The following is a 17,608-nucleotide window of genomic DNA, read 5'->3' as shown; positions in this document are numbered from 1 at the left end:
TAAGGGTCGGTAGTTGACTGTAGGATTCTGTTTGTGCTTGAAGAGTAAAAGTGAGAAAGAGAAATGAAGAGGGTAGTTAATCAGTGACTTTGGTTAACAAAGAAGGGAATGAGAGGAAATACATATGAGACCAGATCTGGATAAACATGTTAAAGTCGAATGAATATTACAGTGGTCAAGATTTTCTGACATTCCTGGCCAAATCTGCTTTTCAGTTTATAGAGTGTATATATATGTGTGTGTGTGTGTGTGTGTGTGTGTGTAAAAAGTCAAACGTGAAAGGCAATTTACATGAGGATCTTAGGAGATCGTCTTGGGTGCAAGAAAAAAAGAAAAGGAATGAAGTTTGGACTACCTTAAAGTAGTCCTAGACTAAACTCTCTAGTCTAGGACAGCATATAAAGAAAATCTTGTTAAGCTATGTATTTGTAGAAAAATAAGCAAGCATTGCTTTTCTCTAGGGCAGAGAATCTGGCACTATTCAGAGGTACAGTCTTCCTAATGTTGGCATAGTTCAGAAGTATACCCTGAACTGCCGGCCATATCAGCTGTCTTTGAACTGCAACTCCAGGTAAGTCACAGGTCTGCTTCCAACACAGTGAACAGATTTTGGTGAAAATACTCGTAATTAGGCAACAGCTTTTCTTCAGTATAAATTACTTATTTTGTTAGGCATTAATGGTTGCTTAACAACTTACTAGTAATCAGTCTGGCTAGTCATCAGATTGCTGTGAGAGACCGAGTAACTAGAGCTTCCTTGTGTATTAAACTCTTTAAGGTGTATGTGGGAGGTTTAAGGAAACATATACAGGAAAATATTTTTGTATTATTAGGTAAACCAAACATAAGCCATAAGCCTCCTGTGATCATGAATTGATGAAGATTTTGTATTTCTAAGGCTTTCTTCTGTTTCTGTGTTTGTTCATCCCATGTTAATTTTTCCACTGTTACAAGCTGTAGCTGGTGGTAAAGCCCCTACCAAGACTAGTTCTCTTAAGCTTCAGCTGTGCCAATACTGAAGCTGCTTTGTACTTGGTACACAACCACTAAGATTTAAGTGTTTTTTTGTTTTTTTTTTTAATGAGAGTGTGGAGAGTCTTGGCAGAAAAGGCAAAAATAAACTAAAGGGCACTCATAAGACAATTTTAATCACTTCAGAAAAAATTTATAATTTAAAGCAAAACTTGTAATGAGCATGAAGGTTGCTCACCTCTTCAGGTATAGACCAAAAATAGATTACTTGAAAGGCAACATGATCTAGTCATAGCTGCATTAGTCTTGTTTTGAACCCAAGCTGTTACCTTCCTCAATGATTTTGTGTTAGTAGAAAAGGTTCAGATCCACAAGTGTTTTGAAGCTAATTGTCTGAGTTGCTTTTGAGATTTTAATAAGGATTTAGGGTGTCTAAATACCTTTCAAGAATTAAAAAAGCTTTTAAAATGGCCTTGTAGTAAATTACTAACAGTAAATCCAGGCTACTGTGATTCCCTGACAACCTATGTAATTAGAAATTTTCAAATGTAACCCATTAAAATATGTGGAAAATTCAATTTCTAAATGCCTTAAAAGATTAATTGAATTATACTTCATATTGCCTAGAAAAAATATCAAGAACACCCTTTGTAGAAATATCAGAAATCCTGTTTTAGAGATGAACACACTGGATCACACACTGTATTTTAATTTAAGAATCTGCCTCCTAGTAAATAATGAAAAGCACATACGTTCAATTTTTAATTTTAGGCTCTGTGAAGAAAACAGTTTGAGGGGCTGAACCTGTAGTTTACTCAACTTTTTATCTGAAGTACTAAACATCTTCAAAATGATGGATAAAAAACAGGCACTTCTCAGAACCTTCCAGGGCCAGATCCTTAGAGCAGATGAAAACCTTGGTTTTGAGAATATCTTTCTTCTGTGTCTCTGTTCTCTCTCTGCTGTATGATAAATGAAAGCCATGTGCATCTGAATGCATCAAATTAGATGAGAGGGGAAACTTGGTTCTAGTGTGCCAGCTCAGGAAATTATTTCAGATTTATAGCTTTGAATAGTATTATTTAGCAGTCCTATTTTTTTTTTCTTTCCTTCCCCTGCTCCCCAAGTCGCGTTGCTATCATCGACCTTTCAGGTGTTTTGACTTTCTTTGACTTGGATGCACGGATAATAGACAGTACAGGACAGCAAGTGATAGGTGAACAGCTGAAACTGGAACGCAAAGATGTCTGGGATATGAAATGGGCCAAAGATAATCCAGATTTGTTTGCAATGATGGAGAAAACAAGAATGTATGTCTTCAGAAACTTGGATCCAGAGGTAAATATGAACTATTCATTTTATAAATTCACTTATAAGTTAATGGCTCTGTTTTGAATAGTGTTGTTCTTGTGTTTACAGTTTAATTAGGTAAGTGTTTAGGTATATAAACTTTATATAAATAAATAACTGGAAATCTCAAAATCTAGTCAACTCTAATGTGAGGGTGTTGTTTGATGAAACAACTATAAAAAATGAACTATCACACCTACAAAAAGTAAAAAAAGCTGTAATTTTTCTTGCATGTATGACATTTTCAGGAGCATAATTTATATATGCTTTTGAAAAATAAAGAACTGACTTTTTTTTAGAAAAGTTACTTGCAGATCACCGTTCTGTTGAATCCATATATTGGCAGGTTTTCCTTTATCTTTTTCTCATAATCTGGTTATAGAAAACAAGGATTTTTTAATTATGTTGGTTTATATGGAATTACCATTTATGCCAAGGATTTTAGTATTTATGTCCTGTTAGAAATACTCTTAAATCCTAGTTTGGACAAGAAGGAAATCTTTTTACATATACCTAAGAGGTTTGTTTAGAATTTATTTAGAATACAGGTTTATTTCCTTTTAACTTTACTTTAAGGAACCTATACAAACTTCTGGATATATTTGCAACTTTGAAGATTTAGAAATCAAATCTGTTCTTCTCGATGAAATACTAAAGGTAAGTGTAATGAATTTTATTTTGTAGGAATAGTTGGTATCTGTCTTAATGATTTGAACAGTAGGTATTGACAGGTGAAAATAAATGTAACATAAAATAAAATTGTGTTTCTTTATTAATTGTGTTAGAATCCTGAACGTCCTAACAAAGATTACATCATCAATTTTGAGATTCGCTCATTACGAGACAGTCGAGCACTGATTGAAGAAGTTGGGATTGAGGAATCTTCCCAATTCATAGAAGATAATCCACATCCCAGGCTTTGGTAAAAATCTCTTAATAAGCCACCTTTCTTTGTTTAAATTTATTTTCTTTTGTATTTTTTTTCGTATTCAGACAGAACTAGCTATTCAAGTAAAAAAAACACAAAAACTTCAGACTAAGAACAGCCAACCAGTATACACTTTAATGAGAATCATTACTTTATTTTTTAAATAACAGCGCTCAGCTGCAATCTGAAGGGCTGTTATTCTAAATGAGAATATGTCTTCATGTTGAGGCTGAATCACCTAGAAAGAGTATTATAGTGTTTATGTAAGGCCTAAAGAGAATCCTGCAGTCCCCTGCTAGCCTGGTTCCCTACATCTTTTGGAACTGGTGTGTTTGGACAGTTCCAGGCTATGTGGTATGTTTTTCCAGAATGCAGGGAAAGTGACTTTTTCTTCCTAGTCATGTATAATTAATTAACCATGCACCATTTTGGACAGGTCATGAAGGAGAGAAGTGAGAAGAGGAGGGTACATCAATCATGATTTGATACAGGCTTTAGGAAGGAAATAATCTGAGGAAAGGAGCTGTTGGACTCAACAATTAAACTTAAATTCTGCACAGCAAATTTGAAAGAGTAAATGTGAAAAACAGTGCTGGAAATCCACTTAATGTCCCATACTGTAGGTGCTAGAAGAATAAATGCCATGGTATCTAATTAAAAGAAAAGTCAATAATTTAAAGAAAAACAGTAACAGAAACTCAAACTCTCTGAGAAGTTACTTGTGGCATTATGCCAGTTCTCTTTAACTCTCTGGAGATTGTTTCTGTATCTGTACCTTTCTGTAGTAATTTTGGCTCTGCTTTGAAGTTAACTATTGTATTTAAATCCTGGACATTTGGCTTGCATTGGGGGAGTTTGAGAGTTCGATTAATTCTAACAGTTCGGAGGGGAATTTAGCTAGTGTTTGAGTAATTCTAAGACCACTTGCATTAAGGGTTTGTCCCCAAAAGCGTTCCTTAACTATCTAGTTGTGATTTTGTCTTCAGGACTTACTTTCTGAAAAACAGGATTTGATAGCTACTTATTGAAAGCTTCTGTAATGCTAATATAACTCTATTAGCTTGAGGATGACGATAAAATGTTTTTGTAAGTACTCATTTTTACTAATATTTTGAACTAGCTGAAAAGTTCTGGAATTTTGAAGTTGTTCATGCTTTATGCTAGTACCATCTGCTTATTTAATATAAAACAGCTGTTAGTTTTTGAAACAGTCTGTGTCTCAGTAAAAGTTTTCTGTAGTAAAATCAGAAAATGTACATCAAATGCAGTTCACCTTGCTCCAAAATGGCTTGATCTTCAATATGCAAGGAAACAAAGGATGTCACATACGTGTACAGAACAGATCACACAATCACAGAATGGTTTGGGTTGGAAAGGACCTTAAAGATCATCTCATTGCAAACCCCCTGCCATGGGCAGGGACACCTCCCACCAGACCAGGTTGCTCAAAGCCCCATCCAGGCCTTGAACACCTCCAGGGATGGGGCAGCCACAGCTTCTCTGGGCAGCCTGTGCCAGTGCCTCACTGCCCTCACAGTAAAGAATTTCTTCCTTATATCTAATCTAAATGTACCTTACTTTAGTTTAAAGCCATTACCCCTTGTCCTGTAACCACAGCCCCTGACAGAGTCCCTCCCCAGCCTCCGTGCAGCCCCCTTTAGGTACTGGAAGGCCGCTGTAAGGTGTCCCCAGAGCCTTCTCTTCTCCAGGCTGAACAACCCCAACTCCCTCAGCCTTTCTTCACAGGAGAGGTGCTTCAGGCCCTTGATCATCCTCATGGCCTCCTCTGGACTCACTCTAATACTTCCACGTCCTTCTTGTGCTGGGGCCCCCAGAGCTGAATGCAGGCTCCAGGTGGGGTCTCACAAGGGCAGAACAGAGGAGGACAATCACCTCCCTCGCCCTGCTGGCCATACTGCTTTTGATGCAGCCCAGGATATGGTTGGTTTTGTGGGCTGCAAGCGCACGTTGCTGGCTCATGTTGAGCTTCTCATCAACCAACATCCCCAGGTCCTTCTCCTCAGGGCTGCTCTCAATCCATTCTTTGACCAGCTTGTGTTTGTGCTTGGGATTGCCCCGGCCCAGGTACAGGACCTTGCACTTGACCTTGTTGAAATCTTGTTCTAGAAACACTGGCTATACAGCAGATATATTCCACATGAAAACAGGACGGTTCCCTTATTGCTGCAGCTCAATAAAAAGGCTGAATTGTGTTGCACATTGATTAAATTTCTGTATATTTTTTTCCTCTTGGTTTTACTGGTGTCAGTGGTGAACACTTGAGTTGAAGTGATATTAACCTTCTCAAATTGATGCAAAAATACTTAGTTAATACTGCCAAAGCATGGCTTACATCACTGAGTACAGCAATAATATTATTGGATTTATCAGTTTCCTGCTGCATTAACTTCATTTTAAGATGTCAAGCAGATAGTCTGAATATACCTAGTCTTATTTTTGCAGAAAATTCTAGAAACTTGCAAACCACCTGATGGGTATAGGTTAGTCTGAAGGTAGAAATTTTCTATTTGCAGAACTCAACCAATTAGGCAGTACTAGTACATTTCCTGAGCTGTTCTGCTCTCCCAAACTGCTGTGCTAACTGGACAAAGAACACTCAGACGGATTAGAAATATAATTTATTCTTCACGGCCAGTTTAGTTGGAGCCTGTATACTAAAGTTGCCATCAACGTTTAAAGTTATGATATGCATAGGCAGAAAAATTTAAACGGTGCTGCATTGAGGCTACCCACACATTTCACACAGACAAATTGTAACACTCAAATACCGTCCTTTCTTACCAATCCAGTGTCATTCTGTTTGCTGAACAAAAGAATATTAGCAATTTGAATATCTTTCCTTGAATCAGTACGGAGTAAGTACTGATTGCATGTTAGATCACAGAATGTACTGGGGACAATTAAATTAAGGTTAGTTAGCAATACAATTGAGTATTGCTGTAGCACTAACTTGAATGTCTTCTTTAAATAATGACTGGTTAATTGGATTGTCATTTAACTTATTTTATAGTTGCTTTTATATGTATTATGTTTGTTTTTCACACAGGCGTCTTCTGGCTGAAGCTGCTCTTCAGAAGCTAGATCTGCAGACCGCAGAACAAGCTTTTGTGCGCTGCAAAGATTATCAAGGTATTAAATTTGTAAAGCGTCTAGGAAACCTGCAGAGCGAGTCAATGAAGCAAGCAGAAGTGGCAGCCTATTTTAGCAGATTTGAAGAAGCTGAAAGAATGTATTTGAATATGGACAGAAGGTAATTGCATGTAGTCATCTCAGCAGCACATAAAATAAAAATGTCTGGGGAAAAAAAAAATGCTTGCACTAATAAGGAATGGCTGATTTAGCACTGAGGATTCTTCACCGGTTTCTGGAAACACAGAACAAGATCAGACAGAGAGAACTTTGTTATATCCGTAGGTAAGCAATTCTGTATGTGAATCAGCACATCACAAACTGCAAAACCTTAGCTGCTCTAGGTAGTGCTGTGTTTCATAGATGTTTCTAGCAAATATTTTGTAGGTATTTCATCTGGGAATCCAAAAATACAAACAAACTAATGTTTAAGTACTGTTTGCTCTTAGTTAGCTAGTTGCCAAGTACACATTCTTTCCAATTACATATACAAACAATGCAGTTTTTAATTAACTGTAATCTCTGGAGAAACAGAAAGGACTGAGGATGAAATTGTGCACTAGTGGAGGTTTTTGCTCACGAATGAAAACAAAGCAAAATGACAGTAATACTGAAAATTATAACTTACCTAGCTAGCTAGCTAGAGCGCTGTATATTTCTCATTGTCCTTTTTCAGTAATAAGCAGCAATTGTTGGATGCAGCATGTAGGAGGTGGTCAAACATGAAAAGAAGCATGAATCACTTCTGCATATGTGAAACGTTTAGGCTTTGGTTAATGTGGTCATGCAAAAAAGTAGGGAATGTTGGAGAAAAAATAATAATTCTTCTTTCATGCTATAAAAATGAGGAATGTCCCCCTTCCCCAATTTGGAGTGGAGGGGGAAGAAGGCAGGAGCTGGGGGAAGATTCATATTAGAGCCTGGTAATGGGAAAAATTTGCACATAATTAGCCCTTGGAAGTATGCTGTTTTGAAGAGGTGGAATGTCTCACAAGCACTTGAGTTGCACAGAAACACATTTTTTTTTTTTAGATATGACACATTCCTCGCCAAATAGCTGAAGAGAAGTTTGGCCATTATAGGATTGTAGAATGCAAAGACCGATTTCTTTTTTTTACTAGTTTCTTCAGCATTAGAACATCGTGTTCTCCAGGAAAAAAAAACAATTCTGTATTGACCTTGTATGTCTTCTCACCACTAGAAAAATCTTGCTAAGGACCTACCATAAATAAGGCTGAAATATACTTTGCAAGTACAATTTTAAGTTTTTTACATAGATGTTTTTATTTGGCTGACTGCACTGACTTGCTAGTGCATTCCTCAGCTCACTTTAAGTTTAGAACATTTTAAAATGAGCTATATATATTTCTCCCACTTATTTCTTATCCACCTGTGGAATTGCAGCATTTGCACACACAAAATTCCAATGTTACGTGGTAGGAAATGGGTAAATAATAAAAAGGAAGGATTACTCCTAAGTCTTTCTCCTTCACCCAGAGTCATCTTGAATTTGAAAGAGAAGTCTCTGAAATGAATTTTATTATGTATCATCTTTATCCTTCATTATTCATATTCCTTGCCTCTTGGCCTTTCCCCTTACTAATAAGTATTTACTTATACAGAATATTGTTTAAGTTGTACAAGGTATCACTGTGATACCTGTTTGTACCTTATGAATGTGAAAATGTTTTTGGATACCTATCTCAAGACTTTTGTTAGATATTTTATTGTCTTTGGCTTTCCCCTGCTGTTTTCCGTTTATATTAGAGATCTTGCCATTGGACTACGGATAAAACTAGGAGACTGGTTTCGAGTACTGCAGCTGTTGAAAACTGGCTCAGGTGATTCAGATGATGCCCTTCTTGAACAAGCACACAATGCTATCGGAGATTATTTTGCAGACCGTCAGAAATGGTATGTTCTGTAAAGGAAGCAGTAAGAAGGAAAGTTTGAAGGAATCGATAACACTGGTTACAAGACTTGTTATGCGGAGGCATAGATGTCGGGAAAGACAGGATAATACATAAAATAATTTTAGAATTATGAGATTTAGCACAAACATTTATGGTTCCATCATGGCCTGTACCTTTGAACAGAGAGTTGTTGATCAACTATCTAAAGAATGAAGGAAATAAAAATAAATAAATCAATCTGTGTTGTCAGAAATCTGGTTCCTTCAGAGCAGGGGGGTAGAGAAATACCTATACAAACAGTTATACTCTCTATATCTAGGCTAGTATTAAACAAAAGAAAATCATTTAAAACAAAAAAAAAAGTAGAAGAAAGGTATTTAAATATCAGTGAGTTTCAAAACCAACCATAGATTTTCTAGAATGCTAAAACTACATACTAGACTTACTGAACTAGAAGTGGTGTCTGAGTGGTTAATGACCTGCAATGAGATTTTCTTTCATACATTTTTCTTGTTGCTTTTTAAGCCCATGTAAATTTTTTAGTATCCAGAACATTCTGCCTGATGGTGTTCCACAGCTCCACTACATACCACAATTACCTGAATTGTATTATCCCAAAGACCTTGGCCCCCGAAGTAGGTGGAAACTTTTGAGTAGATTCTGTAAACATATTTTTAGATGCTTTAGGGAACTTAAGAGGATGATCTTGGAGATCTTATTACTTGTGTGTGTTTTAGAGTACAGAGGCACTCAACAAAGCTTTCAGTTTTGCTACAAGTTGCTGTTGACTCTCAGCCATGATCTGTGCAGGTGTGGGAATATGGTTTTAAGATTCCTTGACTTATGCTAGTCAGAAAATCAATCTTGCTACTACTTCAGTATAACAATCTCTGAAAAGTAAAACTTTCAGTGCATTTTAGGAAAGCTGTGAAATTCTAGCTACAAAACCTTACCTATTTAAAATGTCACTTTAAATTTACAGATGAAGCTGGCTTACCCAGTTTGAAGTTTTACTTGTGCCTATATGTCAGATAGCACCACACTTAACACTTTTTTTTTTTCCTTACTAGGTTAAATGCTGTACAGTATTATGTACAAGGACGAAACCAGGAACGTTTAGCTGAGTGTTACTACATGCTGGAGGACTACCAGGGACTAGAGAATCTTGCTAACTCGCTTCCGGAGAATAACAAATTACTCCCTGTGAGCAAGAAGCACCTTTATTTTTCATTGGCTTATGCTGAACTATTTATTTAAAGTATCCCATCTTGGTAGGGTTAAGAGAAAAACAAAGGAAGAATGCAGAATATGACCTACTTACTTAAGCATAATGGTGCTACTTTGGTATTGATCCTAAAATAATACTGTTTTCATTCTCCATCATTCTTCCTTTCCGTTATCGGCCAGTTCCCCAGATAGATGTGGTTATTGGTCATGCTTTGTGGTTAAGTTCGGCTAAGTTGTAACTCACTGCTTCCCTCCCCACCTGTGGCATTTGTCTCTAAAATAACTGTGCTTCACTAAGAAGTCACTTCTCATGGCTGGATACTTAATTTAGCTTTCATTTTGTCGTCTAATTCACACGCTCTTTTTTTCCCCCAAATTCTTCCTGGTTTCTATCACTGGTTTAACGTCTTACATAATAGCTCTGGTGGGAATGTTAATGGGCAGTGAAAATTAGAGATCCTCTGCTGAAAGGAGGGAAAGCTGGTGGTATGGCCTGAAATGACCTATTGTCCTAACTAATTTAAGCCTGTGATATGATTGATTACTCCAAAATGCTTGAAAAATGCAAAGCATGCTAACTTGATGTTCGTTTTTAGTTGTTTGAACAAAGCAAGATGTAGCACTTTTTTTTTTTAATCTCTGTAATTGCAAAGTTTCATGAGATGGATAGTAAATAATAAGAACACAGTTCTTCTGGTATGATTTGATTTGAAAGAAAGCTTTTAAGGTAGCATTTCTTTAAAGTCAGAAGCAGTGTACGTTCCAGAGGTTAGTGTGTGAAAGTAGCATACCGTTCAGAAGATTGGCAACAGTGCACATTATCTTCAGAGTCCATAAAACAAACAGCCCCTTTCTCCAGCTTTTTGGAATTAAAAATACAATGGTGTTGTAGTTACTATTCAATATAGTAAAAACTTGAAAGTGAATTTAACATGGTGCCGATGCTTTTTTTCAGGATATAGCTTATATGTTTGTAAGAGTGGGAATGTGTGAACAAGCTGTTTCAGCCTTTCTGAAATGTAATCGACCAAAGGATGCAGTGGATACCTGTGTACATCTCAACCAGGTAGGACAAGAGGAGATGATCTGCTTTAGCCATAACAGTTAGCAGTTGAGGCTTTTATTCTACTACCCAGTTAAATACAATTCCTTGTTAATTGTCTGATTCTTATGTATGAAAACTCATACTTCTGTTCTTAAGCCAGTTATCTGAAATTAGTGCTAGATCAGTGAAAGGACGAATCCATACGAATTTACAGCAATGCTACTTCTGTGTGTGTGGTAAACATGCTCAGCATACAGAAATATGTGGCCATGGGGCCTTTGTAGCGCTAGGCTATAGTTAGCTTCGTGTCAGCAGAAGGCAGCCGTGCCTCTTGATGGAATGAGGGGAAGACCAGAGAGCTTCTGGCTGCATGGTTTCCATATTCCCCCTCCTTCCTTATACAGATGCAAATGTGCTTGTGGCTGCACTGGCCTGTAGCTGGAAAAGAACTACTCTGAGAAACGATCAGCATGTTACAGCTAGTGCTGTTCCCCAGTATGATTCACCTGCACAGACGTTCGCATCAACACAAATAGGAGAGAAAGTGTGAATGGCAAAGAGGAGCTTGATGTACAGGCATGGCAAGGCTGGTTAATGTTGGCCTTGTGTACAGTTTCCTAGCTGATGGATCTGAAGGGCTGTCGGGTATGAGATTCAGTCAGGAGTCTCAGTCCTGCCAAACTTCAGTGGGCAAACACAGTAGCCAAACTGTTGAAGATAAGAAAATTCGTGGACCAAAAATGAGGTGTGTAGAAGGATAGGTGAAGTTCAATTGTTTATGCTGCGAGCTCATGGGCTGATGTCCTCTTTTAGATGTGCTTTTGAGAGTCTGGGTTTCAGAAATACAAGTGTTGAAATCCACACGTCCAACAGAGCAGCAATGAAGTGATTTTGCTTTTACCAAAAGCAAAGCTTTTACCAAAGCAGAAGCAACTGCTTTCTCTGTGGTTTTGGACCAAGGTCCAGCATTTGTTTCACAGGCATGCTGTATCAAATGATTGGCAATGATGTTAGCATTGGTATTCTCTTGTTTTTTACTTTTTGTATAGTAGCCTCATTCTAAATAGTGATGAAATACTGCATGCAAATGTTGCAGATTATTCATGGCAAAGCTTGTTCTGAGAATGTAATTGGAAAATTGAGGTTGATTTCTCTGTTTGCTTTTATTTCTAGTGGAATAAAGCTGTGGAGCTGGCTAAAAATCACAATATGAAAGAGATTGGATCCTTGTTAGCCCGATATGCGAGTCATTTACTGGAAAAGAATAAAATCCTTGATGCTATAGAACTCTATCGTAAAGCCAATTATTTCTTTGAAGCTGCTAATCTCATGTTCAAGGTATTGCAGGTTTTATTTTTATGTCAAATAATAAGCTAGTCAAAACCCCAGTTATTTCCATGCTGTCTTTATTTTCTTGGTGTTATCTGGGTGTTAACCATGTGCAGGTGGTAAGCATGTGCCATTATACAGGATACTGCCAAGATTAATCCAGTTCTAAGTTCAAGGTATCTCTATCTGAAATAGTTACCCTGGATGTTCTCTTTAGCCAGTGGTGAGACTTTCAGAACACAAGCCATCTGATTTATTTTGAGACTGTCTCTTCAGAATGAGGTGAACTGCACCTCAGAAAAGGTCTGTTGTCTAGTTGAAAGAGTATAGTAGACCAGCCTGGGTGCAAAGTCTACATTGTTTTATGCTGCGTGGACTGGTTTTGTCTCCTTTATTTTAAAAATTAATAATGCTGTGAAGTGCAAGTTAAATCTTGGTATTTCTGCCTTCAAACAGAAACTGCTTATGTGTTTTTAAGATAAGTACTTTGCCTAGATTTGGTTTGGCTGCAGAGATTTATGTACATATCTGTAAGAGTGATATGCAATTTTTATAGCAAACTTATTTGTGTGTGTGCTTGTGTTACTTTCAAGATCCATTCTTTACTGGGAGAACCAGTAGATCTTGTTGAAAGCTACGTATTTCTTACACATTTCTTAAATTTAACTGTTTAAAAATCTGTTATTTTTTGGTTTATTTTTAGATTGTCAGCAGACATATATGGAGATATGGTTACACTGATTTATCTTTTCTGAGTAAACATACTGAATATGTGGTATCATATACTTCTAAGCTAGTTAAATACAGAATGATGTGCATTCTTCACTTAGACATTCATTCAGAGTTCTGTTTGCAGTCCAAATTATTATATTCATATACAACATCCATCCATTTTGGCATAATTTCCTAGGTTTGTACAAGTGTGTAACTGTCCAAGAGAATTAAGTGACTTTTATCTGTATCTATCTACAATAATTGCTCGGTGTTGTTTTTTCAGATTGCGGATGAAGAAGCAAAGAAAAGAACAAAGCCTTTGCGAGTTAAAAAGCTTTATGTATTATCAGCTTTACTTATAGAGCAAGGCCACGAACAAATGCAAAATAAACAAAGGGGAAAAGTTAAAGGAAAAAGCTCAGAGGTAGAGTCGTCTTTTTTTTCCTGAGTTCTACAAACTTACTGTTATATTCTACTTAGTGAGAATAAATAAAACTGAGGCTTTTCTTTTTAAATAACACCTTTCCTTTCAAGAAAAAAGCTTTCCTTTCTTTACTTAAAGCTAGTCTTCCATGAAGACATATTGTTTAAAATAATATTTTAAACACTTAAATCATTTGTATTATTAGATACTTTTCTGCCTATTGTTTAATGTGTTCTTGTAATGGAAGAATCTTTCTTTCACTGTAACAACAAAAACATAAGAAGATACTAAGAAGATACTAAGAAGATACTAAGAAGATACTAAGAAGATACTAAGAAGATACTAAGAAGATACTAAGAAGATACTAAGAAGATACTAAGAAGATACTAAGAAGATACTAAGAAGATACTAAGAAGATACTAAGAAGATACTAAGAAGATACTAAGAAGATACTAAGAAGATACTAAGAAGATACTAAGAAGATACTAAGAAGATACTAAGAAGATACTAAGAAGATACTAAGAAGATACTAAGAAGATACTAAGAAGATACTAAGAAGATACTAAGAAAGATTTTTTTTTTCCTGTGAGACTTTCACTTTACTAACATTCAGGAGTATCAGTCCCAAAGTGAGATTTTGTGATTAGATTAAGCTAAACTGGATATAATTTAGGAAAGAAACTGCTCCAGGTATAGGGGAAGCAATTGGATGATTTTTTTTTTCTGCTTGCACTTACTTTGTATGCATAAATGAAAGAGGTTAAACAAAGTTTTAAGAGATTTGGTGTTGAAATGGAATATTAACCCAAACTATGAACTAGTCTGCAGATGTGCACAGAATATATTTGTACAAATGTATATGATATTTATCTTTGAAAATCTGCACCATATGTTCCTTTTAGGCACTGTGTAAAATGCCTATCAACATAGATTTTAGGTCCATGTATTTATATTTTTAAAATATATTTGTAAATATATTTTTATATTTTATATTTTTTAAAATATATTTTTATATTTATATTTTTCCCCAACTAACACAAACAGTTGGTATAATCACCAACTACAGAAAAGTTATTTTCATATATCCCCGTTTCCTTCTGTATCTGTCTCGTATAAAAATTACTTGTGATACTGCTTGTTTTCAGGCTGCTTCAGCTTTGGCTGGTTTGCTAGAAGATGATGTTCTTTCTTCAACTAATCGCTTTGCAGACAATGCTTGGCGAGGAGCTGAGGCTTACCACTTTTTCATACTTGCACAAAGGCAGCTTTACAAAGGTTCTGTAGATGCAGCACTTAAAACAGGTAGGATATTGTTTTTAAGCATGTAAAGAAACTGTTCTAATTTTACAGGCTTGCGCAGCACATAATTTCATTTATAGTTGACATTTTTCTATTGTTGCTAGATCCACTGAATTTAAAACAAAGCCATGTAACGAACTGAATATAGCTGTAGTCAAGATACCTGGAAAGTACATTATTGGTTACGATGGAAATCTAACTTGCCAAATATTACCTGTTAAATTGGACAGCCTTTTTATCTGTTCTGCTGTTTTTTTTTTCTGTCTTTAAGTTTCTTCTTTAATTCACATCAGACCTCCCTGTAAAGCTTCTTAAAGAATCTGTGGGAGTTAGAGAAGCAAATAGTGCCCTCTGCTTTCTCCAAGTAAAATGAAGCTCCATTTCAAATACCTCTAGCATGTTTTAAAAAAAAAAAAAAAAAAGGTCAGGGAGGGAAGTGTCACAGCATCAATAAAACTCCTTCAGTTGTCATTCAAGTCCTCTTGGTTTTCCTTGTTTTTTTATTGATTTTTGGAAATGTGTTGAACCATGCATGCTTCATAGCCATGTCAATGAAGAGACTTCGGTTTTTATTGTCCAATGGAATTACTGTCAAGACTAATGCTATATACTCATAGCAACTATTTCTTATAGAAGCTTGCATTTCTCAGAAGGCACATAATGATATCCTTGGATTTTTTTTTCTATCTCTTAGCTCTTCATTTGCGAGATTATGAAGACATTATCCCTCCAGTTGAAATCTATTCTCTTTTGGCTCTCTGTGCATGTGCAAATAGAGCATTTGATACGTGTTCAAAAGCCTTTGTTAAACTAGAATCCTTGGAAACTCTTAGCCCAGACCAGAGGCAACAATATGAAGATCTTGCTTTAGAGATATTCACGAGACATTGTCCTAAGAATAACAAAAAATCTGATCTGGATGTTGTTCTTGAGAGGTGGGTTATATTTATAGGATACAATAACAAATCACCTTTTTGTTTGTTTGTTTGTTTTGCTGGTTTTTTTTTCTGTGGCCTGTATTTGTGTTTGAGTAGTTTTTGTGTGACCAAGTTAGATTCTTTGCTGCTTGAACCAAATACTGAGCAAGAATGAGGCCAGTGTTAGCCCTTTCACAGAAAGGGTAATACAACATTATTTAATTTGGGAGAATAGAGATTGTCTGTATTCAAGGAACTAGTCAGGTCATAACTTCTTAATTTAAAATACATGTGAAGCACAAGAGTGCTTCACTTAAGACCTTCACTTTAGTGGCATGTGATACCTTAACAATCATGTTACCATGTTTGCATTACTGTTGTGGTGTGATGCAAATGTGAATGAGTGAATGTTTAACATGAGTGAATGTTTAACTAATACAATGCCTACAGTGTTTTGTGAATTACTTACATTACTTACATCTATACACTGTGAGAAGATGAATAAGTGAAAGAATCAGAAAATGAAGAGCAGGTGTAACGGGTAGTTCTTTGGAGCGGCTGTACCCAAAATGGAGTCTTTGACATCTTTTTCGGCTAAAAGCATGGAACATATGAGTATGGAAATTGTGAATCAGATTTATTTTTAATGAACAGGATTATTATTTTTAATGAACAGGATTTTAACTTGTTTGATTTTTACTTCATGGAAACTCACTAATAACTTTTGTTGACCCTTCGGAAGAATAAATTTAGTAGAAGTGCAGGTGCCAATTGAGCCTTACCTTTGTATATCCTTTACTGTTTTTCACTTCATCTTTGGATCTCCTGGCCCTAATTTGTTGACTGTATGGTTCTCTGGGTGTGCATTCTGTTGAGTGAAGATTTACAGACTTGGCTGTTCTAACTGTATAAATATTATGACATAATAACTTCTAATAAGGAATTAGCACACATCTGAATAGAGAAGCAATATTTTACAGACAAACATCACCAGTTTTTTAAGTAGTTGTAAGCACACAATTAGCATATAGTTAAAGGTGTTATATGGTTTGCAGATGTCTACAAAATAAGTTTTTGTTGCTACTTAAAAACTGTGTTTTTATCCTTTTATTTACTCTTTAAACAGTGGAGATGGGAAACTTCCCATATGTGTTGCAACAGGAGACCCTATCCTGGAGTATCGATTCTGGATGTGCAGTGTGTGTAAGCATTGTATGAAAGCCAAAGAAAGAAGCAATTATAACTTCTGCCCTCTGTGCCACAGTTCAGCATAGCAGAGGAGAGAGGGCTCTATCCTTGTATCTGTTACGTCTCAAACATACTGTCTAAACTGTAATTCACATATGATGTTTTTATACTGTATTGTCACAGATAATGCTACTATTACAGAAATGTTTCAAAAAAAATTTAATGGTTCCATTTATGTGAAGAAATATCTGTTAACTTTTTTTACAAAGGTTTAAGCCAACACCATTCTTTATGAATTGTAAATTGAGCCTAATTTCTAAACCATGCAAACTGAATGTAGGTTTGTTTTAACACATTTTACTTTGCGTGAACTCCACTTTTTCCATTTTTATAATTACATAGGAAATAATTGGCTTTTCCTAAAATTCACAAATCACAACTGTTTTATTAGAGTGACACTACTAGTTTAGTTATATGCCTGTGCTATGTTCTTTTGCCAAGTGTAATTAAATCCACACCTGTAATAAAGGACTTGCTAACATTTAGAAATCAGTGCTTTCAGTCTGCAGTTGGGTTCACGAGCTTTCTCTGGTGCTGTGTTTAATCAGTGCAGGAAACCACTGTGAACCTTGAAACTGAAATTTGGTAATGAGCTGCATTGTACCTGCAGGTAGCTCGAAGGGAGCAGCTGATAACTGTTAAACCTTCATTTCGAAGGAGGATGACAGTTCAGCTCTTGAAATCTGTTCAAGGAACATAGCTTTACTTAGACCTGAGCTGTTCTATTTTATTGCTAGCTTTGAGCCACAGCTTTGGTAGTGCTGTATGGAAAGGTTGCAGGCCCTTTCTCCACTTCATGAGCTTTCTCCGTGAGTCAGCACTTGGCAGGTTGCAAGCATTATAATTCACCTCAAGTCACTGTGTTTTTGGGAAAAGGGGGTGAGGACTCACTAAAAGACACCTGGGGAAAAATGTATTTCAGTTAGCATTGTGCTATGTAAGAATAAATCCCATTTTGTTTTAGAATATGCTTTATTAAATATTTTTTTTCTATTCTGGTATCGTTTTTCGCTCGACCTGAGGGAAAACGTTTTTGGTTAACATCACACTACGTAAGAATAAACCCTATTTTGTATTTAGAATACGCTTTAT

General features: G+C 36.1%; 1 protein-coding gene across 4 annotated transcripts in view; it reads left to right on the top strand.

Annotated features, from left to right (window-relative positions):
* The window catches only part of WDR35 (WD repeat domain 35), a 41,911-nt gene extending 24,429 nt beyond the window's left edge, over nucleotides 1–17,482 (top strand). For all 4 annotated transcript variants that reach the window (XM_066994988.1, XM_066994989.1, XM_048047385.2 and 1 more), the window contains 13 exons: nucleotides 462–571; nucleotides 2,100–2,310; nucleotides 2,899–2,979; nucleotides 3,108–3,244; nucleotides 6,318–6,521; nucleotides 8,168–8,314; nucleotides 9,384–9,516; nucleotides 10,496–10,606; nucleotides 11,759–11,923; nucleotides 12,912–13,052; nucleotides 14,198–14,354; nucleotides 15,046–15,286; nucleotides 16,395–17,482. In XM_066994988.1, coding sequence (XP_066851089.1) covers nucleotides 462–571; nucleotides 2,100–2,310; nucleotides 2,899–2,979; nucleotides 3,108–3,244; nucleotides 6,318–6,521; nucleotides 8,168–8,314; nucleotides 9,384–9,516; nucleotides 10,496–10,606; nucleotides 11,759–11,923; nucleotides 12,912–13,052; nucleotides 14,198–14,354; nucleotides 15,046–15,286; nucleotides 16,395–16,542 — 1,986 coding nt within the window. In that variant the 3' untranslated portion in view covers nucleotides 16,543–17,482. The remainder of the gene's footprint in view (nucleotides 1–461; nucleotides 572–2,099; nucleotides 2,311–2,898; nucleotides 2,980–3,107; nucleotides 3,245–6,317; nucleotides 6,522–8,167; nucleotides 8,315–9,383; nucleotides 9,517–10,495; nucleotides 10,607–11,758; nucleotides 11,924–12,911; nucleotides 13,053–14,197; nucleotides 14,355–15,045; nucleotides 15,287–16,394) is intronic.
* The last annotated feature ends 126 nt before the right edge of the window (nucleotides 17,483–17,608 follow it).

Source organism: Anser cygnoides, chromosome 3 (genome assembly GCF_040182565.1).
Source record: "Anser cygnoides isolate HZ-2024a breed goose chromosome 3, Taihu_goose_T2T_genome, whole genome shotgun sequence".
Taxonomy (NCBI): Eukaryota; Metazoa; Chordata; class Aves; order Anseriformes; family Anatidae; genus Anser; species Anser cygnoides.
This window is presented reverse-complemented; position numbering and strand designations above follow the sequence as displayed.